At 48.0% G+C, this 25,330-nt stretch overlaps 1 protein-coding gene and 1 long non-coding RNA gene across 3 annotated transcripts in view; both read left to right on the top strand.

Annotated features, from left to right (window-relative positions):
- The first annotated feature begins 844 nt into the window (after positions 1–844).
- Positions 845–2,219, top strand: LOC135531131 (uncharacterized). Of its 2 annotated transcripts, none has more exons than XR_010453959.1 (3): positions 845–909; positions 1,136–1,877; positions 2,042–2,219. It is a non-coding gene; the product is annotated as an uncharacterized LOC135531131 (long non-coding RNA). The 2 variants fall into 2 exon arrangements; XR_010453960.1 differs by lacking the exon at positions 2,042–2,219 and adding an exon at positions 1,956–1,987.
- A 10,940-nt stretch (positions 2,220–13,159) lies between these two features.
- LOC135531125 (junctophilin-3-like) overlaps positions 13,160–25,330 on the top strand; it is a 45,829-nt gene continuing 33,658 nt past the window's right edge. The window contains exon 1 of the mRNA XM_064959241.1: positions 13,160–13,916. Coding sequence (XP_064815313.1) covers positions 13,535–13,916 — 382 coding nt within the window. The 5' untranslated portion in view covers positions 13,160–13,534. The remainder of the gene's footprint in view (positions 13,917–25,330) is intronic.

Below are 25,330 nucleotides of genomic sequence, written 5' to 3'. Positions count from 1 at the left end.
GAGACCAGGGTTGGTGACAACTGGGGTTTATCTGGAGACCAGGGTTGGTGACAACTGGGGTTTATCTGGAGACCAGGGTTGGTGACAACTGGGGTTTATCTGGAGACCAGGGTTGGTGACAACTGGGGTTTATCTGGAGACCAGGGTTGGGGTTTATCTGGAGACCAGGGTTGGTGACAACTGGGGTTTATCTGGAGACCAGGGTTGGGGTTTATCTGGAGACCAGGGTGACAACTGGGGTTTATCTGGAGACCAGGGTTGGTGATCTGGAACTGGGGTTTATCTGGAGACCAGGGTTGGGGGGGTTTATCTGGAGACCAGGGTTGGGGTTTATCTGGAGACCAGGGTTGGGGTTTATATGGATCTGAGACCAGGGTTGGGGTTTATCTGGAGACCAGGGTTGGTGACAACTGGGGTTTATCTGGAGACCAGGGTTGGGGGGGTTTATCTGGAGACCAGGGTTGGGGTTTATCTGGAGACCAGGGTCGGTGACAACTGGGGTTTATCTGGAGACCAGGGTTGGTGACAACTGGGGTTTATCTGGAGACCAGGGTTTATCTGGAGACCAGGGTTGGTGACAACTTTATCTGGAGACCAGGGTTTTTATCTGGAGACCAGGGTTGGGGTTTATCTGGAGACCAGGGTTGGTGATCTGGAGACCAGGGTTGGGGTTTTTATCTGGAGAGTTGATTGTAAAAAAACCAGGGTACAACTGGGGTAAATGGTTTGAACTGGGTCTAATTGACAACTGGGGTTTATTCTTGGTTGTCCCCTGCAGGTGGAGCTGGAGACTTGTGATGAAAGCTCTGTCTGTGGGTCTGATCAAAGGAAACATTGAGACGGGTTGGTGAGGTGGACCAGAAGGTTCAGATGACCTGGGTGCAGCCCCGAGTACTGGACCTGCAGCAGGTAAATGCATTCTCCTTAACATATTAATATTCACGGGCCAAGGAATAATAATCAAGCAATGAGAAGCACCGGTTCTCAGAGGCTGGACATGACTCCTGGTTTGGACCAGAAACAGGGAATACTCTGTTTCACTATGATGTCCCCTGTAACACAAGACATTGAGACCAATCCTAGTTGTAGTTACTGTGACGGTTAACCTTTCACCCTCACTCTCTTCCCTGTTCAGATCAAGGGCATGAAGGACCGGTTGGACCTCTGGTGTGGGGATGTGAAAAACATGGCTGTGTTGGTGGAACAGCAGGCCCACGATATCCTCACCTAGACATGCCTCCTCCCCTTGGTTTAGCCTCACCTAGACAGGCCTCCTCTCCCTGGTTTAGCCTCACCTAGACAGGCCCCTCTCCCTGGTTTAGCCTCACCTAGACAGGCCTTCTCTCCCTGGTTTAGCCTCACCTAGACAGGCCTCATCCCCTTGGTTTTATCCTCACCTAGACAGGCCTCCTCCCCTTGGTTTTATCCTCACCTAGACAGGCCTCCTCCCCCTGGTTTAGCCTCACCTGGACAGGCCTCCTCTCCTCCCCTTGGTTTATCCTCACCTGGACAGGCCTCCTCCCTCTGGTCTCCTCCATGGCCCTGTCCAGAACAACCCCCTAACCTCTAGACACTTGTAGAGATCAGAGAAGATTTAATAGGTGTATGCAGTAGGATGATAGTACCTTGCCCTCTGATAGTCTAGGTAGAGTTTTGGCCATATTGCTTCCACCAGTCAGATCCTCTCAAGACAAGGGTCTAAGGTGTAGGTACCAGGATGTTCTGGACAGGGCCCTTCCCCCAGCCTGTTCACCCCTAGAACAGACACCACCACAGGAATCCTCTCAGACAAGGGTCTAAGGTGTAGGTACCAGGATGTTCTTCTGGACAGGGCCCTTCCCCCAGCCTGTTCACCCCTAGAACAGACACCACCACAGGCCTCCTCCCCCTGGTTTAGCCTCACCTAGACAGGCCTCCTCCCCTTTGTTTTCACCCTAGAACAGACACCATCACAGGAATCCTCTCAGACAAGGGTCTAAGGTCCAGGATGTTCTCTGGTCTTCCCCCAGCCTGTTCACCCCTAGAACAGACACCACCACAGGAATCCTCTCTTCCTTCCTCTACCTACCTATCTCCCAGAAGGACTGATGCATCCAACTTTTTCAGTTTTTTTTTATTTGTATTTTTGTTTGAGTTCTGTGTACGTTCTTGTTACTTTACAGAAGTAAATAAATAAAAGAAAACATTGTTCAATTTTGAAATAAAAATTACAAATGCTGGTTGATGAAACATTACACTTCAAAGCATGAATTGTGGATGTGACTGTGTTTTTAGACCTATTGGTTATATTGACTAATAGAATGGGTTTCCCAACCCTGGATCCTGAGGTATGTTTAACCAGAAGGTTATATTAACTAATAGAATGGGTTTCCACAACCCTGGATCCTGAGGTATGTTTAACCAGAAGGTTATATTAACTAATAGAATGGGTTTCCCAACCCTGGATCCTGAGGTATGTTTAACCAGAAGGTTATATTAACTAATAGAAAGGGTTTCCACAACCCTGGATCCTGAGGTATGTTTAACCAGAAGGTTATATTAACTAATAGAATGGGTTTCCCAACCCTGGATCCTGAGGTATGTTTAACCAGAAGGTTATATTAACTAATAGAATGGGTTTCACCAACCCTGGATCCTGAGGTATGTTTAAATGTTTAACCAGAAGGTTATATTAACTAATAGAATGGGTTTCCCCAACCCTGGATCCTGAGGTATGTTTAAATGTTTAACCAGAAGGTTATATTGACTAATAGAATTACAGTTTCCCCAACCCTGAAGTATGTGAACCCCCGAGGCTAATGACTTCTCCAAAAGCTAATTGGAGTCAGGAGTCAACTAACCTGGAGTTGAATCAATGAGACAAGATTAGAGATTTTGGTTTGAGCTGCCCTGCACCATAAAAAACACTCACAAAATTTGAGTTTGCTATTCACAAGAAGCATTGCCTAATGTGAACCAAACAAAATAGATGTCAGAAGACCTAAGATGAAGAATTGTTGCCTTGCATAAAGCTGGAAAGGGTTACAAAAGTATCTCTAAAAGGCAGTCCACGGAAAGACAAATTGTCTATAAATGGATACATTTCAGCACTGTTGCTACTCTCCCTAGAATTGGCCGTCCTGCAAAGATGACTGCAGGAGCACAGTGCAGAATGCTCAATGAGGTTAAGAAGAATCCTAGCATGTCAGCTAAAGACTTCCAGAAATCTCTGGAACATGCTAACATCTTTGCTGACGAGTCTACGATACGTAAAACACTCAACAAGAACGGTGTTCATGGGAGGACGCCACGGAAGAATCCACTGCTGTCCAAAAAAACCGTTGCTGCACGTCTGAAGTTTGCAAAAGTGCACCTGGATGTTCACAGCGCTACTGGCAAAATATCCTGTGGACAGATGAAACTAAAGTTATGTTGTTTGGAAGGAACACACAACACTATGTGTTGAGAAAAAAAAGCACGGCACACCAACATCAAAACCTCATCCCAACTGTAAAGTATGGTGGAGGGAGCATCATGGTTTGGGGCTGCTTTGCTGCCTCAGGGCCTGTACAGTTTGCTATCATCAACGAAAAAATGTATTCCCAAGTTTATCAAGACCTTTTGCAGGAGAATGTAAGTCCATCTGTCCGCCAATTGAAGCTCAACAGAAGTTAGGTGATGCAACAGGTCAACATCCCATTAGACAGAAGTCAATCAACAACACAATGGCTTGAACAGAAGAAAACACGCCTTCTGGAGTGGTCCAGTCAGAGTCCTGACCTCAACCCTATTGAGATGCTGTGGCATGACCTCGAGAGAGCAGTTCACACCAGACATCACAAGAATATTGCTGAACTGAAACAGTTTTGTAAAGAGGAACGGTCCAAATTCCTCCTGACCGTTATGCAGTTCTGATCCGCAACTACAGAAAATGTTTGGTTGAGGTTATTGCTGCCACAGGAGCGTCATCATACTTTTCCCACCCTGCACTGTGAATGTTTACACGGTGTGTTCAATAAAGACATGAAAACATATCATTGTTTGTGTGTTATTAGTTTAATCAAGCAGACTGTGTTTGTCTGTTGTTGTGACTTAGATGAAGATCAGATACAATTTTATGACCAATTTATGCAGAAATCCAGATAATTCTAAAGGGTATCACAAACTTTTTCTTCCCACTGTACACGATATAGAGTGCTATATACATTAGGATGTCTTATGGACAGGCTGACTGGGATGTGGAAGAAACAGAAGCTTCAACAGGAAGTCCATTTTGTTTTATATTCTGCACATATGTTTTTATTAAGGTTCAGAATAAGAATGTGAAAGTCCTTGAGTGGCCAAAGCCCACACTTTTGTGGAAAGACTTGAAGATTGCTGTTCACCGCCACTCCCCATCTAACTTAACATACATAGCCTGAGACAAAATCTGCAAGGAAGAATGGGAGAAAATTCTTAAATCCAGATGTACAAAGCTGATACAGGATATACCCAAGACAACTCAAAGCTGATACAGACATACCCAAGACAACTCAAAGCTGATACAGACATACCCAAGACAACTCAAAGCTGATACAGACATACCCAAGACAACTCAAAGCTGATACAGACATACCCAAGACAACTCAAAGCTGATACAGACATACCCAAGACAACTCAAAGCTGATACAGACATACCCAAGACAACTCAAAGCTGATACAGACATACCCAAGACAACTCAAAGCTGATACAGACATACCCAAGACAACTCAAAGCTGATACAGACATACCCAAGACAACTCAAAGATGTAAACGCCTCCAAAGGTGGTTCTACATCCCAGAGTATTGACTGTGAATACTTAAGAAAATAATAATAATAATTCTCCCCAATTTCGTGGTTTCCAATTGTTAGTCGCTACTATCTTGTCTCATCGCTGCAACTCCCATACGGGCTCGGGAGAGACGAAGGTTGAAAGTCATGCGTCCTCCGAAACACAACCCAACCAAGCCGCACTGCTTCTTAACACAGCGCGCATCCAACCCGGGAAGCCAGCCGCACCAATATGTCAGAGGAAACACCGTGCAACTGGCAACCTTGGTCAGCGCGCACTGCGCCCGGCCCGTCACAGGAGTCACTGGTGCGCGATGAGACAAGGACATCCCTACCGACCAACCCCTCCTTAACCCGGATGACGCTAGGTCAATTGTGCGTCGCCCCACGGACCTCCCGGTCGCGGCCGGTTACGACAGAGCCTGGGAACGAACCCAGAGTCTCTGGTGGCACAGCTGTCGCTGCAGTGCCCTTAACCACTGCGCCACCCGGGAGGCCCACTGTGTGAATACTTACGTATTGGTTACGTAAATGTGATATTTCTGTATTTTCAATATATTAGCAAAAATGTCTAAAATAATGTTTTCAATATGTCGTTATGAGGTATTGTGTGTAGATGGGTGAGGAAAATGTTTTTATCCATTTTAAATGCAGGCGGTGACACAACGAGGTGTGGAATAAGTCAAGCAGTATGAATGCTTTCTGAAGACAATGGATCTCATGATGCACAGTAAACATCTATTGACTCTCTGACATGCCATTGGCCAGAAGAAGAGCAGGAGAACTCCAACTGAAGGTCATGTCAGTCGGAAGTCATCTCATCAGTTTGTCTGCTTTGTTTTATTACAATGTTATAAATACAGAAATGAAGTCCGAAGTACACTTTACGAATCAGACAATCACAGACACAGAGCCACTAGTATACAACTAAATACATGGCTGACTTTCCAGTTGTTTCTCTTAAAGAGGAAACAGGGAGAGGATGAAGAGAGAGAGAGAGGAGTGAGAGGGAGAGAGAGGAGTGAGGGGGAGAGAGAGAGTGAGGGGGAGAGAGAGAGGAGTGAGGGGGAGAGAGAGGAGTGAGGGGGAGAGAGGGTGAGGGGGAGAAGAGAGAGAGGAGTGAGGGGGAGAGAGAGAGAGGAGTGAGGGGGAGAGAGAGGAGTGAGGGGGAGAGAGAGAGGAGTGAGGGGGGAGAGAGAGGGAGTGAGGGGGAAAGAGGGGGAGAGAGAGGAGTGAGGGGAGAGAGGGAGTGAGGGGGAGAGAGAGAGAGGAGGGGGAGAGGGGTGAGGGGGAGAGAGAGAGAGGAGTGAGGGGAAGAGAGAGAGGAGTGAGGGGGAGATAGAGAGGAGTGAGGGGAGAGGGGGAGAGAGAGGAGTGAGGGGGAGAGGGGGAGAGAGAGGAGTGAGGGGACAGTAAAACAGAGAGAGGTAGAGATGAGCGAGAGAGGAGAGACAGACATTTGAAATATCTAAATGATTTTGTAAGTGTAATGTTTAATGTTCATTTCTGATTGTTCATTTTGTTTATTGTCTATTTCACCTGCCTTGTCAATGTAAACATACAATGACTGTACAAAAGACCAGGTGAATGTCAGGATTTGGCCAGGGTTGTTCCGGTTTTTGGTCACTAGATGCCCCCATTGTGCTTTTTGACCTTTTGCTTTCCCTTGATCCCCATTATTATTTGCACCTGTGCCTCGTTTCCCCTGATTGTATTTAAACCCTTAGTTTCCCTCAGTTCTTTGCTCTGGGGGAGAGAGCCCTAGTATTCTGTGTAGTCGATCCCGGTGGAGGCTCTTGAGGAATTCTGTTTTTTGTTCTTGTTTATTTATTTTTGAGTATCTTTTGAGGCTTTTTATGCTTTACCTACCACCTTGTGGATTTACCTTTTTGTCTTGGAGGATTACCTTGTTCTTGTGGAATTCCTTTTGAGGTTGTGGAGTTACATGTTTTCCTGAAGGACTTCTTTCTGTCAGGGGTTAGAGGGTCTCCGGAGAGAGAAACAGTCACTTAACCAACTGGACAGTAAGACAGAAGATGAGGCAGACATGCAGTACTTGAGAGATTTAATAAAGTAAAAAGAGTCCTTCAGACAGACATTTGAAATATCTAAATGATTTTGTAAGTGTACAAGGTAATCCTCCAAGACAAAAAGGTAAATCCACAAGGTGGTAGGTATAGCATAAAAGCCTCAAAAGATATGTTTAATGTTAATTTCTGATTGTTCATTTTGTTTATTGTCTATTTCACCTGCCTTGTCAATGTAAACATACAATGACTGTACAAAAGACCAGGTGAATCCAGGTGAATCCAGCTGAAAGCTATGATCTCTTATTGATGTCACCTGTTAAATCCACTTCTATCAGTGTAGATGAAGGGGAGGAGACGGGCTAAAGAAGGTTTTTCAAATCTTGACACAACTGAGACCTGGATTGTGTATGTGGGCCATTCAGAGGGTGAATGGGCAAGACAAAAGATGTACATGCCTTTAAACGGGGTATGGTAGTAGGTACCTGGCGCACCAGTTTGAGTGTCCCAAGAACTGCAAAGCTGCTGGGTTTTTCCACGATCAACAGTTTTTGGTGTGTATCAAGAATGGTCCAGCCAACTTGACACATCTGTGGGAAGCATTGGAGTCAACATGGGCCAGCATCCCTGTGGAACACTTGCAACACCTTGTAGAGTCCATGCCCAGACAAATTGAGGCTGTTCTAAGGGCAAATGGGGGTGCAACTCAGTATAAGACATGTGTTGCTAATGTTTTGTACACTCAGTGTATGTTTCCCATGCCACTAAAGCCCTTCAAATTGAATTGAGAGAGACAGAGGGAGAGGTGTGAAACAGGGAAGGGACTCAGGGGCTATGCTAATTTGATATAGAGCAGATCTAACTCACTCCATTAAATTAATCAAAACAGAAACATTTTACATTTGGCTAGAAATTCAAAAGGAAATGATCTTAACATTAACAAATGTCCTCCTGTGTGCTACCTATATCCCTCCACTAGAATCCCCAAACTTTAATGAAGACAGCTTCTCCATCCTGGAGGGGGAAATCAATCATTTCCAGGCCCAGGGACATGTACTAGTCTGTGGTGACCTAAATGCCAGAACCGGACAAAAACCTGACAACCTCAGCACACAGGGGGACAAACACCTACCTGGAGGTGACAGCATTCCCTCCCCCGTATGCCGCCCAAGACAACATAACCAACAAAAACGGGTCACAACTCCTGCAGCTCTGTTGCACGCTGGGTATGTACATAGTCAATGGTGGGCTTCGAGGGGACTCCTATGGTAGGTACACCTATAGCTCATCTCTTGGCAGTAGTACTGTAGACTACTTTATCACTGACCTCAACCCAGAGTCTCTCAGAGTCAGCCCACTTGAAGAGAGCAATAATACTTAATCATGAGGCATCAAAGCCAAAGGAATTGAGTAATATTAAGAAATGCTATAGATGGAAGGAATGTAGTTTGGAAACCTACCAAAAAAACAATTAGGAAACAACAAATTCAATCCATTTTAGACAAATTCCTGGACAAATCGTTCCACTGTAATTTGTATTTATTTATTTTATTTAACCTTTATTTAACCAGGTAGACCAGATCACCTTTATTTAACCAGGTAGACGAGATCACCTTTATTTAACCAGGTAGACCAGATCACCTTTATTTACCCAGGTAGACCAGATCACCTTTATTTAACCAGGTAGACGAGATCACCTTTATTTAACCAGGTACACCAGATCACCTTTATTTAACCAGGTAGGCCAGTTGAGAACAAGTTCTCATTTACAACTGCGACCTGGCCAAGATAAAGCAAAGCAGTGTGACACAAACAACAACAACAGAGTTACACATGGAACATGGAACAAATGTTCTCCATCCAACCTTCACTGAGCTCGAGCTGTTTTGCAAGGAGGAATGGGAAAAAATTTCAGTCTCTCGATGTGCAAAACTGATAGAGACATACCCCAAGCGACTTACAGCTGTAATCGCAGCAAAAGGTGGCGCTACAAAGTATTAACTTAAGGGGGCTGAATAATGTTGCACGCCCAATTTTTCAGTTTTTGATTTGTTAAAAAAGTTTGAAATATCCAATAAATGTCGTTGCACTTCATGATTGCGTCCCACTTGTTGTTGATTCTTCGCAAAAAAATACAGTTTTATATCTTTATGTTTGAAGCCTGAAATGTGGCAAAAGGTCGCAAAGTTCAAGGGGGCCGAATACTTTCGCAAGGCACTGTAAATACAATATAGCAATTAAACACTGGAGTGATAGAAGATGAATGCGCAAGTAGAGATACTGGGGTGCAAAGGAGAAAAAAAAATAAATAACGGTATGGGGATGAGGTAGTTGGATGGGCTGTTTACAGATGGGCTATGTACATGTGCAGTGATCTGTGAGCTGCTCTGACAGCTGGTGCTTAAAGCTAGTGAGGGAGGTAAGAGTCTCCAGCTTCAGTGATTTTTATAGTTTGTTCCAGTCATTGGCAGCAGAAAACTGGAAGGAAAGGCGACCAAAGGAGGAATTGGCTTTGGGGATGACCAGTGAAATATATCTGCTGGAGTGCGTGCTACGTGTGGGTGCTGCTATGGTGAGCAGTGAGCTGAGATAAGACAGGGTTTTACCTAGCAAAGACTTGTAGATGACCTGGAGCCTGTGGGTTTGGCGACAAGTATGAACCGAGGGCCAGCCAACAAGAGCGTACAGCGTAATAGTGAAGGTGTAAACTTGGCAGTAGAAAATCTTAACAGTATATTTGACCTCTCAGCTTCCCTATCAAATCTAAAAATCTCAAATAGAAAACCGAAGAAAATTAACAAGAATGACAAATGGTTTGATGAAGAATGCAAAAACCTAAGAAAGATATTGAGAAACCTGTCCAACCAAAAATATAGAGACCCGGAAACACTGAGTCTACGCCGTCACGAACAGCATGTCAGAAATTAGCTCAATGTAATTGAAGAATCGATAGACTCTAACCACTTCTGGGGAAAATTGGAAAACACTCAACAAACAACAACACAAATAATTATCTATCCAAAATGGAGATGTATGGGTAAACCACTTCCCCAATCTTTTTGGCTCTATAACAAAGAACAAACAGCAAATACATATACATGATCAAATACAGATCTTAGAATCAACTATTAAAGATGACCAGAACCCACTGGATTCTCCAATTAACTTGAATGAGCTACATAACAAAATAATAACCCTCCAACCCAAAAAGGCCTGTGGTGTTGATGGTTTCCTTAATTAAATGATCAAATATACAGACAACAAATTCCAATTGGCTATACTAAAACTCCTTAACATCCTCCTTGGCTCTGGCATCTTCCCCAATATTTGGAACCAAGGACTGATCACCCCAATCCACAAAAGTGGTGACAAATTTGACCCCAATAACTACCGTGGGATTTGAGTCAACAGCAGCCTTGGGAAAATCCTCTGCATTATCATTAACTGCAGACATTTCCTCAATGAAAGCAATGTACTGAGAAAATGTCAAATTGTTTTTTTACCAAATTACCGTACAACAGACCACGTATTCACCCTGCACACCCAAATTGACAAACAAACAAACCAAAACAAAGGCAAAGTTGTCTCATGCTTTATTGATTTAAAAAATGCTTCGACTCAATTTGGCATGAGGGTCATGTCAGTCGGAAGTCAACATATATATCAACGAATTGGCGAGGGCACTAGAACAGTCTACAGCACCCGGCCTCACCCTACTAGAATCTGAAGTTAAATGTCTGCTGTTTGCTGATGATCTGGTGCTTCTGTCCCTAACCAAGGAGGGCCTACAGCAGCACCTAGATCTTCTGTACAGATTCTGTTAGACCTGGGCCCTGACAGTAAATCTCAGTAAGACCAAAGTAATGGTGTTCCAAAAAAGGTCCAGTCACCAGGACCACAAATACAAATTCCATGTAGACACCGTTGCCCTAGAGCACACAAAAAACTACAGGTATCTTCCACAAAGCTGTGAACGATCTGAGAGAGAAGGCAAGAAGGGCATTCTATGCCATCAAAAGGAACATAAAATTCAACATACCAATTAGGATTTGGCTAAAAATACTTGAATCAGTCATAGAGCCCATTGCCCTTTATGGTTGTGAGGTCTGGGGTCCGCTCACCAACCAAGACTTCACAAAATGGGACAAACAACAAATTGAGACTCTGCATGCAGAATTCGGCAAAAATATCCTCTGTGTACAACGTAGAACACCAAATAATGCATGCAGAGCAGAATTAGGCCGATAACAGCTAATGATCAAAATCCAGAAAAGAGATGTTAAATTCTACAACCACCTAAAAGGAAGCGATTCCCAAACCTTCCATAACAAAGCCATCACCTACAGAGAGATTGAACCTGGAGAAGAGTCCCCTAAGCATGCTGGTCCTGGGGCTCTGTTCACAAACACAAACACACCCCACAGAGCCCCAGGACAGCAACACAATTAGAACCAACCAAATCATGAGAACAAAAAGATAATTACTTGACACATTGGAAAGAATTAACAAAAAAACAGAGCAAACTAGAATGCTATTTGGCCCTACACAGAGAGTACACAGTGGCAGAATACCTGACCACTGTGACTGACCCAAATTTAAGGAAAGTTTTGACTATGTACAGACTCAGTGAGCATAGCCTTGCTATTGAGAAAGGCCGCCGTAGGCAGACCTGGCTCTCAGGAGAAGACAGGCTATGTGCTCACTGCCCACAAAATGAGGTGGAAACTGAGCTGCACTTCCCAACCTCATGCCCAATGTATGACCATATTAGAGAGACATATTTCCCTCAGATTACACAGATCCACAAAAAATTTGAAAACAATCCCGGTTTTGATAAACTCCGATATCTACTGGGTGAAATACCACAGTGTGCATCACAGCAGCAAGATGTGTGACCTGGTGCCACAAGAAAAGGTCAACCAGTGAAGAAAAACACCATTGTAAATACAAACCATATTTATGCTTATTTATTTTCCCTTTTGTACTTTAACCATTTGCACATCGTTACAACACTGGATATATACATAATATAACATCTGTAACGTCTTTATTCTTCTGGAAGTTTTGTGAGTGTAATGTTGACTGTTAATTTTTATAGTTTATTTCACTTTTGTATATTATCTACTTCACTTGCTTTGGCAATGTTAACATATGTTTCCCATGCCAATAAAGCCCCTTGAATTGAATTGAATTGAGAGAAAGGTAGAGAGAGAGAGAGAGGTAGATCATTAGACCGCTGGGTAATTAGGGAAAGCAGGATTTATCCCCAAGGGCCAGTGCAGTGAACCGAACACATGCTGCTCTTCCCCTGTCCCTGTATCCCTGTCTCTTTAAGAGCCTGCAGGAGGAGGGAGGGAGAGAGGGAGCATGTGGGGGAGGGGTATTGGATGGGGTGGACCAGTCCTTCAGTAATGAGCAGATTTTAGAGCGAGCGAGAGAGAGAGAGAGAGAGAGAGAGAGAGAGAGAGAGAGAGAGAGAGAGAGAGAGAGAGAGAGAGAGAGACAGAGAGAGGGAGAGAGAGACAGAGAGAGAGAGAGAGAGAGAGAGAGAGAGAGAGAGAGAGAGAGAGAGAGAGAGAGAGAGAGAGAGAGAGAGAAAGCAATGGAGAGAAGAGACCGGGAGACCAACACCATATGACTTGTGGGAAACTGGATATATTAACGACCCAGACATAAGGGGGTTGAGCTCTAAATACAGAAGATTAAGAGGAACGGAAGACAATCATTATATATATATATTTTGTTGTTGCATCAACCCTCCTCCCATGTTGTTCAGGAGAGACTGCAGCTCCATCGCTACAGCGCTGCAGGAGCACAGTGAGGAGGAGGAGGAAGGAGAGAACGAGACAGGAGAAGAGGCGAAGCAAAGGGAAAATACACAGTCAGTTGGGTCGTCTGAGGTGTGTGTGTGTTCAGTGTGTGTGTGTGTGTGTTTACGGATGTGTGTGTTCGGATGTTTCCAGCCCATTCTATAGCTATAGCCCATCTCTGTTTATTTCTGGGGCGTACTGGTGAGGTACGATCCCTCTCCCGTCTCTATCCTCTCTCCCTCTCCTGTCTCTATCCTCTCTCCCTCTCCCGTCTCTATCCTCTCTCCATTTCTGTGTGCCAGTACGGCACAGCTAGACGGTGGTGGTGGTATGTCTGATTGAGCTCATCAGGCTGTGCTCGCTGTGGCGCTGCTGCCGTCAGGGCCTCTGGGACTATTAGAAAAGCCTGGGCCTAGCCTGTCTGGAGTGCCCCAGCCAACGGAGAGGTGAGTGGGTTAGTGCCATCCCAGCTATCGAGAAGGGTGGAGGAGGAGGGTGGAGGAGGAGGGAGGAGGAGGAGGAGGAGGAGGAGGAGGAGAGGAGGAGGAGCGCATACAGCCGTGGGAAGCAGAATGCTCGCCCGGCAGTAGCATCTAGCATCCTTAACGCCACGCCAGGCCCAGACCGAGATCCAGACCCTGCCACCTCCATTGACAGACAGATGAAACCTCTCTCTCCGTCCCAGGTGATGTTCTCTGGACCAAGCCCTGCTCTGTACAAGACGGGGAACCTGTTTTTGATTCCATTATCATTAAAAAAACAACAACAAGAAGGTAAAGGGAAATACTAGGAGATCTAAACCTCCATGATTCCATCTCCATCTTCGCCTCCCGGCCCTGATCTTTCTGTGTCAACCTGATTTTCTCTTCTTGACGTTCTGAGGATTTTGCCTAAACCTGTTTCATGCATGTCCACTGGAGGCAGGTTTGACTTTGATGATGGGGGGTCGTACTGTGGAGGGTGGGAGCAGGGCAAGGCCCATGGCCGGGGGGTCTGCACAGGGCCACAGGGTCAGGGGGAGTACGCCGGGGCCTGGAGCCACGGCTTCGAGGTCCTGGGTGTCTACACCTGGCCCAGCGGGAATAGCTACCAGGGCACGTGGGCGCAGGGGAAACGCCACGGTGTGGGTGTGGAGAGCAAGGGCCGCTGGGACTACAGGGGGGAGTGGACGCAGGGCTTCAAGGGACGCTATGGCCAACTGGAGAGCACGGTTAGCGGGGCCCGTTACGAAGGGACCTGGAGCAACGGCCTGCAGGATGGATACGGGACTGAGACGTACTCCGATGGAGGTAAGGAAGGGACACACCAAACCATCACGCTGAGGTTGCTCTCACTATGCAGCACACCTGTATTCATTCTATTTTGGTGTTAACCCGCTATAAAACAGGTGCTATAAGGGTCACTCTACCCTCTCCTTATCCTGTACCTCTCATCCTCCTTTCAACCCTCATCCCATTGTATTTTGTTCTCTCCATCTCTATTCATACAGCATCTCTACCTGACTCCCCTTGTATCTGAAATGGTTATCCCATATCTGAGAACTATTTCAGCTGGGATTGATCACAATATACAGGTCACCTCCCCAGTCAGCAGTAATAGGTCTGAAACATACAGAGAATCAGAGAGGAGCCCCTGCAGACTGGCACTAGATCCTAGAGAACATTCAGGACTCTGTCTGGATCTGGGCTAGCTGAATCAGAGAGGAGCCCTGCAGACTGGCACTAGATCCTAGAGAACATTAATGGACTCTGTCTGGATCTGGCCTAGCTGAATCAGAGAGGAGCCCCTGCAGACTGCCACTAGATCCTAGAGAACATTCAGGACTCTATCTGGATCTGGGCTAGCTGAATCAGAGAGGAGCCCCTGCAGACTGGCACTAGATCCTAGAGAACATTCAGGACTCTGTCTGGATCTGGGCTAGCTGAATCAGAGAGGAGCCCCTGCAGACTGGCACTAGATCCTAGAGAACATTCAGGACTAGGTCTGGATCTGGGCTAGCTGAATCAGATCCTAGAGAACATTCAGGACTCTGTCCCCTGCAGACTGGCACTAGATCCTAGAGAACATTCAGGACTCTGTCTGGATCTGGGCTAGCTGAATCAGAGATGAGCCCCTGCAGACTGGCACTAGATCCTAGAGAACATTCAGGACTCCTAGAGAACATTCAGGACTCTGTCTGGATCTGAGCTAGCTGAATCAGAGAGGAGCCCCTGCAGACTGGCACTAGATCCTAGAGAACATTCAGGACTCTGTCTGGATCTGGGCTAGCTGAATCAGAGAGGAGCCCCAGACTGCAGACTGGCACTAGATCCTAGAGAACATTCAGGACTCTGTCTGGATCTGGGCTAGCTGAATCAGAGAGGAGCCCCTGCAGACTGGCACTAGATCCTAGAGAACATTCAGGACTCTGTCTGGATCTGGGCTAGCTGAATCAGAGAGGAGCCCCTGCAGACTGGCACTAGATCCTAGAGAACATTCAGGACTCTATCTGGATCTGGGCTAGCTGAATCAGAGATGAGCCCCTGCAGACTGGCACTAGATCCTAGAGAACATTCAGGACTCTGTCTGGATCTGGGCTAGCTGAATCAGAGAGGAGTCCCTGCAGACTGGCACTAGATCCTAGAGAACATTCAGGACTCTGACTGGATCTGGGCTAGCTGAATCAGAGAGGAGTCCCTGCTGACTGGCACTAGATCCTAGAGAACATTCAGGACTCTGTCTGGATCTGGGCTAGGCCCTATGTGTGTGTGCAATCTTTACAAAGACAGAGTATGTAGGCTATATTGCTATTTCCAGTTCTGTAATAAAGTGATGTGAAAGCAGAACACTTAATGTGGGCTAGCAGTATAGTACATGTTACCACGCAAAGACAAACAATGATGCTGCCAGTAATGTCAGCTAACTGAAATGCATCAGTGTTTTTACATGTATATAGCATCTGACTGCCTGCCACCATCTTATCTGAAGCCTGTTGAATTGTTATATCCTCTCAGCATCTCTATTCCCCCTCCTCTATTCCCCCTCCTCTATTCCCCTCTCCCCTATTCTCCCTCCTCTATTCCTCTCTCCTCTATTCTTCCTCATCTATTCCCCATCCTCTATTCTTCCTCCTCTATTCCCCCTCTATTCCCCCTCCTCTATTCCTCCTCCTCTATTCTTCCTCCTCTATTCCCCTCCTCCTCCTCCTATTCTTCCTCCTTCCTATTCCCCTCCTCCCCCCTCCTCTATTCTTCCTCCTCTATTCCTCTCTCCCCCTCCTATTCCCCCTCCCCCTCTATTCTTCCTCCTCTATTCCCCCTCCTCTATTCCCCCTCCTCTATTCTTCCTCCTCTATTCCCCCCTCCTCTATTCTTCCTCCTCTATTCTTCCTCCTCTATTCCCCCTCCTCTATTCCCCCTCCTCTATTCCCCCTCCTTCCTCCTCTATTCCCCCGCCTCTATTCACCTCCTCTATTCTTCCTCCTCTATTTCTTCCTCCTCCTCTATTCCCCCTCTCCTCTATTCCCCCTTCTCTATTCATCCTCATCTATTCCCCCTCCTCTCCTCCTCCCCCCCCTCTATTCTTCCTCCTCTATTCTCCCTCCCCTATTCCCCCTCCTCCCTCTCCTCTATTCTTCCTCCTCTATTCACCCCCTCTATGCCTCTCTCCTCTCCTCTATGCCTCCTCCTCTATTCCCCCTCCTCTATTCCCCCTTCTATTCTATTCCCTCCTCTATTCCCTCCTCTATTCCCCCTCCTCTATTCCCCCTCCTCTTCCTCCTCTATTCCCCCTCCTCTATTCCCCCTGCTCTATTCCCCCTCCTCTATCCCCCTCCTATATTCTTCCCTCTTCTCCTCTATTCTCCCTCCCCTATTCTTCCCCTCTATTCCCCTCCTCTATTCCTCCTCCTCTATTCTTCCTCCTCTATTCCCCCTCTCCCCTCTATTCTTCCTCCTCTATTCCCCTCCTCCCCCCTCCTATTCTTCCTCCTCTATTCCCCCTCCCTCTATTCCCCCTCCTCTATTCTTCCTCCTCTATTCCCCTCCTCTATTCTTCCTCCTCTATTCCCCCTCTATTCTCCTCCTATTCCTCCCTCTATTCCCCTCCTCTATTCCCCCTCCCTCTATTCCCCCTCCTCTATTCCCCCTCCTCTATTCCCCTCCTCTATTCTTTCTCCTCTATTCCCCCTCCTCTCTATTCTTCCCTCCCCCTCCTCTATTCCCCCTCTCTCCCTCCTCTATTCCCCCTCCTCTATTCCCCCTCCTCTATTCTTCCTCCTCTATTCCCCCTCCTCTATTCCCCCTCCTCTATTCCCCCTCCTCTATTCCCCCTCCTCTATTCCCCCTCCTCTATTCTTCCTCCTCTATCCCCTCCTCTATTCCCCCTCCTCCCCTCCTCTATTCCCCCTCCTCTATTCCCCCTCCTCTATTCTTCCTCCTCTATTCCCCTCCTCTATTCCCCTCCTCTATTCTTCCCTCTATTCCCCCTCCTCTATTCCCCTCCTCTATTCTTCCTCCCCCTCTCCTCTATCCCCTCCTCTATTCCCCTCTCCCCCTCCTCTATTCCCCCTCCTCTATTCTTCCTCCTCTATTCCCCCTCCCTCCTCTATTCCTCCTCTCCTCCTCTATTCCCCCTCCTCTATTCTTCCTCCTCTATTCCCCCTCCTCTATTCCCCCTCCTCTATCTCCTCTATTCCCCCTCCTCTATTCCTCCCTCCTCTATTCCCCCTCCTCTATTCCCCCTTCTCTATTCTTCCTCCTCTATTCCCCCTCCTCTATATCCCCTTCTTCTCCTCTATTCCCCTCCTCCCCCCTCCTCCTCTATTCCCCCTCCCCCTCCCTCTATTCCTTCCTCCTCCTCTATTCCCCCTCCTCTATTCCCCCTCCTCTATTCCCCCTCCTCTATTCCCTCCTCTATTCTTCCCCTCCTCTATTCCCCCCTCCTCTATTCTTCCTCCTCTATTCCCCCTCCTCTATATCCCCTCCTCTATTCTTCCTCCTCTATTCCCCCCCCTCTATTCCCCCTCCTCTATTCTTCCTCCTCTATACCCCCCCTCCTCTATTCCCCCTCTTCTTCCCCCTATTCCCCCTCCTCTATTCCTCCTCCTCTATTCCCCCTCCTCTATTCCTCCTCCTCTATTCCTCCTCCTCTATTCCCCCTCCTCTATTCCTCCCCCCTCCTCCTCTATTCTTCCTCTTCCTCTATTCCTCCTCCTCTATTCTTCCTCTATTCCTCCTCTATTCCTCCTCCTCTATTCCCCCTCCTCTATTCTTCCCTACTATATACATATCCATTCTCTTTCTCCCCCATCCCTCTCTCGCTCTCTGCATTATACCACAGACGCCTCTGTACTGTAAATCGCCATGGTAACGCCGAGACAGCAGGTCAGCCTGTCACTGGAGACTCTCTGTGTTCTGCGCCCTGATTGGTGCTTTGGCATTGTCACTGGGGTTTTCTGACTTGGGCGCAAAGGGACAGTTTGAAATTGACTGAGGTGGGCCGGTCCAAAATAAGGGAGGTTTGTCTAGCTTTTTGTTTTGCTTTGGGGAGTGATGGGGGATTTTTATTTATTTGTATTATTAGGCACAGGGGAGGGTAGTGCATTTTCTCCTGGTTTACATTCCCCATTTTGCAGGTTTAACAAAATATTTTCTTCAATATAGCCACGTTTCCTAATCTGCCTGCACGCTCCTCCCCTATCAAGGTGTTTTGGTATTTCCCTTATGCTCTACACTTTTCTACACGTTTAGTAAAACTCTATCCTGCCCTCTGTACACAGGGACAATAGTGGTAGGTGGATCGTTTGTCCAGATCTGCAATAGGTTAACTAGCAATCATGCCACACATAAAATCATTCAAATCTGCATCAATTTTCTATATAAATCCACAAGAACGTAGAGGAATAACTGATTGGCAGCGGAGAGGCCAGCTACAGAGGAGAGGCCAGCTACAGAGGAGTGGCCAGGTACAGAGGAGTGACCAGGTGCAGAGGAGTGACCAGGTGCAGAGGAGTGACCAGGTGCAGAGGAGTGACCAGGTGCAGAGGAGAGGCCAACTACAGAGGAGAGTCCAGCTACAGAGGAGAGGCCAGGTGCAGAGGAGAGGCCAGCTACAGAGAGGCCAGATGCAGAGGAGAGGCCAGGTGCTGTGGAGAGGCCAGGTACAGAGGAGAGGCCAGGTGCAGAGGAGAGTCCAGCTACAGAGGAGAGGCCAGGTGCAGAGGAGAGGCCAGCTACAGAGGAGAGGCCAGCTACAGAGGAGAGGCCAGGTGCAGTGGAGAGGCCAGGTGCAGAGGAGAGGCCAGGTACAGAGGAGAGGCCAGGTGGGGAGGAGAGGCCAGGTGCAGAGGAGAGGCCAGGTGCAGAGGAGAGGCCAGGTGCAGAGGAGAGGCCAGGTGTAGAGGAGAGGCCAGGTGCAGAGGAGAGGCCAGGGAGGAGAGCCAGGTGCAGAGGAGAGGCCAGGTACAGAGGAGGGCCAGGTGTAGGAGTGGCCAGGTGCAGAGGCCAGGTGCAGAGGAGAGCCCAGGTACAGAGGAGAGGCCAGGTAGAGAGGAGAGGCCAGGTGCAGAGGAGAGGCCAGGTGCAGAGGAGAGGCCAGGTGCAGAGAGAGGCCAGCTACAGAGGAGAGGCCAGGTGCAGAGGAGAGGCCAGGTGCAGAGGAGAGGCCAGCTACAGAGGAGAGGCCAGGTAGAGGAGAGGCCAGGTGTAGAGGAGCGGCCAGGTACAGAGGAGAGGCCAGGTACAGAGGAGAGGCCAGGTGCAGAGGAGAGGCCAGGTACAGAGGAGAGGCCAGCTACAGAGGAGAAGCCATCCTAGACTAGCCTTACACATAAAAGAAGAGTGAAGACTCGCAGCTCAAACAAATGTAATTTCCTGTACATAAGGATTCCCTCATATAGAGAGTGGGTCCACACTATTGGCAGGATGCATTATGGGGGTTTTCCTTTCACGCCAACGACCCGGTTTCACTCCCTTGTCCTGCCGTTTGGTGCGTTGGTGTCATAAGTGGGAATACCAAAAGGCTCAAATATATTGGTGAGGTCGCTAGCTGTTGTACAGAAGATGTTTAGTATTATTAAAATGGGTACAACTTTTATTCGATTTTTTATGATGATTTTTTTCTCTTTTCGCTGGCTCGCCTCTCTTTTTAAAATAACGTATCAGCTAATTACATTTGTATAGCTTTAGTGACAATGATCCTCACTAAACTAGCCTACGACACAATGATCCTCCCTGGACTAGACTAGTCTACAACAACACAATGATCTTCCCTAAACTAGCCTATGACACAATGATCCTCCCTGGACTAGACTAGTCTACAACACCACAATGATCCTCCCTAAACTAGCCTACGACACAATGATCCTCCCTCGACTAGACTAGTCTACAACACCACAATGATCCTCCCTAGACTAGCCTACAACAACCACAATGATCCTCCCTAGACTAGCCTACAACAACACAATGATCATCCCTACAGTAGCCTACATAATCACAATGATCCTCCCTAGACTAGCCTACAACAACACAATGATCCTCCCTAGACTAGCCTACAACAACACAATGATCCTCCCTAGACTAGCCTACATAATCACAATGATCCTCCCTAAACTAGTCTACAACAACACAATGATCCTCCCTAAACTAGCCTACAACAACACAATGATCCTCCCTAAACTAGTCTACAACAACACAATGATCCTCCCTAAACTAGCCTACAACAACACAATGATCCTCCCTAGACTAGCCTACAACAACACAATGATCCTCCCTAGACTAGCCTACAACACCACAATGATCCTCCCTAGACTAGCCTACAACACCACAATGATCCTCCCTAGACTAGCCTACATAATCACAATGATCCTCCCTAAACTAGTCTACAACAACACAATGATCCTCCCTAAACTAGCCTACAACAACACAATGATCCTCCCTAGACTAGCCTACAACAACACAATGATCCTCCCTAGACTAGCCTACATAACCACAATGATCCTCCCTAGACTAGCCTACAACACCACAATGATCCTCCCTCGACTAGTCTACAACAACACAATGATCCTCTCTAGACTAGCCTACATAACCACATTAAAATGAATACTGCATTATTGTTTTCAAGTGAGTGAAATGCTGTGAACTGAAGTGAAAATGTCATTGAATAATGGCGCAAAAGCCCCGATATTTGAATGTTTCATTCCGTCTGGATGAATTGTGGCTCTACTCCTGATCTAGATAAGGCACCGTACAGGACAGTCTGGCTGTATTTTTCCCTCTGATACGCTGTCTGCTGCCCGTCGTCATTCTCCCAAGTCGTCCTACATTGTGTAGCCACACAGTCTCATGCGCCCAGCAGGCCCAGTTATTCAGGAAAGATTAACGCGCGTTCTGCCTCCTTAACAATCAGAGTAGCTATTCCTTGACCTCAAACGCTCCAATATTGTCTAAATATTGGTCACTTAACTTAACTTTTAAATTGTATTAATTTCACTCGGCTACTTAAAAGGTGTCCTGTAGGCTAACTGCGCATGTTCATCCACTCCAATGTAATATAAAGAGACATCTGCCCCCCCCCAACACACACAGTAAATGTCAAACTGTCCCTAATCTAGGCCGTTTGAAAACCAAAGCAACTCCATTGCACTAAACCGGGATGAGCCGAGAGAGGCAGGGAGGGGTGCTGGGGAAGGAAGAGAGGGGGGTAGAGTGAGGGAGGAAGGAAGAGAGGGGGGTAGAGTGAGGGAGGAAGAGAGGGAGGTAGAGTGAGGGAGGAAGAGAAGAGAGGGGGTAGAGTGAGGGAGGAAGAGTGAGGGGAGGAAGAGAGGGGGAGAGTGAGGGAGGAAGAGAGGAAGAGGAAGAGAAGGGGGATAGAGGGAGGAAGGGGGGGTAGAGGAGGGAGGAAGAGAGGTAGGTAGAGTGAGAGAGGAAGGAGGAAGAGAGGGAGGAAGAGAGGGAGGTGAGGAGGGAGGAAGAAAGGTAGGTAGAGTGGGGAGGAAGAGAGGGAGGTAGAGTGAGGAAGGAAGAGGGGGGATAGAGTGAGGGAGGAGAGAAGAGTGAGGGAGGAAAAGAGGTAAGTAGAGTGAGGGAGGAAGAGAGGGAGGTAGAGTGAGGGAGGAAGAGAGGGAGGTGGAGTGAGGGAGGAAGAGAGGGAGGTAGAGTAGAGTGAGGGAGGAAAAGAGGGAGGTAGAGTGAGGGAAGAAGAGAGGTAGGTAGAGTGAGGGAGGAAGCGAGGGAGGTAGAGTGCAGGAGGGAGGAAGAGAGGTAGGTAGAGTGAGGGAGGAAGAGAGGTAGGTAGAGTGAGGGAGGAAGAGAGGTAGGTAGAGTGAGGGAGGAAGAGAGAGAGGTAAAGTGAGGGAGGAAGTGAGGGAGGTAGAGTGAGGAAGGAAGAGAGGTAGGTAGAGTGAGGGAGGAAGAGAGGTAGGTGGAGTGAGGGAGGAAGAGAGGTAGGTAGAGTGAGGGAGGAAGAGAGGAAGGTAGAGTGAGGGAGGAAGAGAGGTAGGTGGAGTGAGGGAGGAAGAGAGATAGGTAGAGTGAGGGAGGAAGAGAGGGAGGTAGAGTGAGGGAGGGAGGAAGAGAGGGAGGTAGAGTGAGGGAGGAAGAGAGGGAGGTAGAGTGAGGGAGGAAGAGAGGGAGGTGGAGTGAGGGAGGAAGAGAGGGAGGTAGAGTGAGGGAGGAAAAGAGGGAGGTAGAGTGAGGGAAGAAGAGAGGTAGGTAGAGTGAGGGAGGAAGAGAGGGTAGGTAGAGTGAGGAGGGAGGAAGAGAGGTAGGTAGAGTGAGGGAGGAAGAGAGGGAGGTAGAGTGAGGGAGGAAGAGAGGTAGGTAGAGTGAGGGAGGAAGAGAGAGGGTAAAGAGGGAGGAAGGTGAGGGAGGTAGAGTGAGGAAGGAAGAGAGGTAGGTAGAGTGAGGGAGGGAGGAGGTAGGTGGAGTGAGGGAGGAAGAGAGGTAGGTAGAGTGAGGGAGGAAGAGAGGAAGGTAGAGTGAGGGAGGAAGAGAGGTAGGTGGAGTGAGGGAGGAAGAGAGGGAGGTAGAGTGAGGGAGGAAGAGAGGGAGGTAGAGTGAGGGAGGAGGAAGAGGGGAGGTAGAGTGAGGGAGGAAGAGAGGTAGGTAGAGTGAGGGAGGAAGAGAGGGAGGTAAAGTGAGGGAGGAAGAGAGGTAGGTGGATTGAGGGAGGAAGGGAGTTAGGTAGAGTGAGGGAGGAAGAGAGGAAGGTAGAGTGAGGAAGGAAGAGAGGTAGGTAGAGTGAGGGAGGGAGGAATAGAGGGATGTAGAGTGAGGGAGGAAGAGGGAGGTAGAGGAGGGAGGAAGAGAGGGAGGTAGAGTGAGGGAGGAAGAGAGGTAGGTAGAGTGAGGGAGGAAGAGAGGTAGGTAGAGTGAGGGAGGAAGAGAGGGAGGCAGAGTGAGGGAGGAAGAGAGGGAGGTAGAGTGAGGAAGGAAGAGAGGTAGAGATAGGGAAAGGTAGAGAGGGAGGTAGAGTGAGGGAGGAAGAGAGGTAGGTAGAGTGAGAAAGGAAGAGAGGGAGGTAGATAGAGGGAGGAAGAGATCTAGGTAGAGTGAGGGAGGGAGGAAGAGAGGGAGGTAGAGTGAGGGAGGAAGAGAGGGAGGTAGAGTGAGTGAGGAAGAGAGGTAGGCAGAGTGAGGGAGGAAGAGAGGTAGGTAGAGTGAGGGAGGAAGAGAGGGAGATAGAGTGAGGGAGGAAGAGAGGGAGGTAGAGTGAGGAAGGAAGAGAGGTAGGTAGAGTGAGGGAGGAAGGAAGAGAGGGAGGTAGAGTGAGGGAGGAAGAGAGGTAGGTAGAGTGAGGGAGGAAGAGAGGTAGGTAGAGTGAGGGAGGAAGAGAGGTAGGTAGAGTGAGGGAGGAAGAGAGGGAGGTAGAGTGAGGGAGGAAGAGAGGTAGGAAGAGTGAGGGAGGAAGAGAGGGAGGTAGAGTGAGGGAGGAAGAGAGGTGGGTTGAGTGAGGGAGGAAGAGAGGTAGGTAGAGTGAGGGAGGAAGAGAGGTAGGTAAAGTGAGGGAGGAAGAGAGGTAGGTAGAGTGAGGGAGGGAGAGAGGTAGGTAGAGTGAGGGAGGAAGAGAGGTAGGTAGAGTGAGGGAGGAAGCGAGGGAGGCAGAGTGAGGGAGGAAGAGAGGGAGGTAGATTGAGGGAGGAAGAGAGGTAGAGATAGGGAAAGGTAGAGAGGGAGGTAGAATGAGGGAGGAAGAGAGGTAGGTAGATAGAGGGAGGAAGAGATCTAGGTAGAGTGAGGGAGGGAGGAAGAGAGGGAGGTAGAGTGAGGGAGGAAGAGAGGGAGGTAGAGTGAGTGAGGGAGAGAGGTAGGCAGAGTGAGGGAGGAAGAGAGGTAGGTAGAGTGAGGGAGGAAGAGAGGGAGGTAGAGTGAGGGAGGAAGAGAGGGAGGTAGAGTGAGGGAGGAAGAGAGGTAGATAGGGAAAGGTCGAGAGGGAGGTAGAGTGAGGGAGGAAGAGAGGTAGGTAGAGTGAGGGAGGAAGAAGAGAGGAGGTAGAGTGAGGGAGGAAGAGGGTAGGATAGAGAATGGAGAGGTAGAGGAGGGAGGGAGGCAGAGAGGTAGGTAGAGTGAGGGAGGAAGGAAGAGAGGTAGGTAGAGAGTTGGAGGAAGAGAGGTAGGTAGAGTGAGGGAGGGAGGAAGAGAGGGAGGTAGAGTGAGGGAGGGAGGAAGAGAGGTAGGTAGAGTGAGGGAGGGAGGAAGAGAGGTAGGTAGAGTGAGGGAGGGAGGAAGAGAGGGAGGTAGGCAGTGAGGGAGGAAGAGAGGTAGGTAGAGTGAGGAGGAAGAGGTAGGTAGAGTGAGGGAGGAAGAGAGAGGTAGATAGGAAGGAAGAGGGAGGTAAAGAGGGAGGAAGAGAGGGAGGTAGAGTGAGGGAGGAAGAGAGGGGTAGATGAGGGAGGGAGGTAAAGTGAGGTAGGAAGAGAGGGAGGAAGACGGTAGGCAGAGGAGGGAGGAAGAGAGGGAGGTAGAGTGAGGGAGGAAGAGAGGGAGATAGAGAGAGGGAGGTAAAGTGAGGGAGGAAGAGAGGAAGAGATAGTGATATAGTGAAAGGTAGAGAGAGAGGGGTCAATAAGTGATGCAGAGGGGACCATGGAAACCAGATCCGTAGCTGCTGTATCGGTGTCGCTAGAGGTTGTTTAACAGCGTAGCCTGTAGTCTAATATCAGATGTACCGCAATGGTTTACATACCAGCAGATAACCTTGGTGTTATTTGGTTTATGAAGTAGCGGAGGCGACCGTAATAACACTCCAGAATTAGATAAAAAATAAATAAAAATAAAGACTGCGTCACGAGAGAGAGCACCTCTCTCTCTTCGGTCTCTCACCTGGGAGATTAATATAGCACGAACGCGCTGACACATTTTCCACAACCCAATAAACGTGCTATTGTCGCTATACCAACAGCTACACATGTAATATTGTGTGGAGTGTCGGCTAATAACATGAATCGGTATTTACATGGGGTCGGCGCAGCATAGCTTTGTCTATCTGCATTTCAGCACCATGGACAGGTCCCGATCTCTTACACTTTGACAGACACACCACAGCGAAGGTTCACGACATGTCATTCCTCTGTTTTTAGATGATTGAAATGGAGGTGAAATACCGTTTATTGGGCCTATCCCGGCCACTAAACGTGTATATGTTCGCGTTAAAAGCCTCACTACTGAAATGAGATGGAAACGCTCTTTAAACAATCCACTGTATAAAACAACATAAGATTAAACGG

Source organism: Oncorhynchus masou, unplaced genomic scaffold, assembly GCF_036934945.1.
Source record: "Oncorhynchus masou masou isolate Uvic2021 unplaced genomic scaffold, UVic_Omas_1.1 unplaced_scaffold_1525, whole genome shotgun sequence".
Taxonomy (NCBI): Eukaryota; Metazoa; Chordata; class Actinopteri; order Salmoniformes; family Salmonidae; genus Oncorhynchus; species Oncorhynchus masou.
This window is presented reverse-complemented; position numbering and strand designations above follow the sequence as displayed.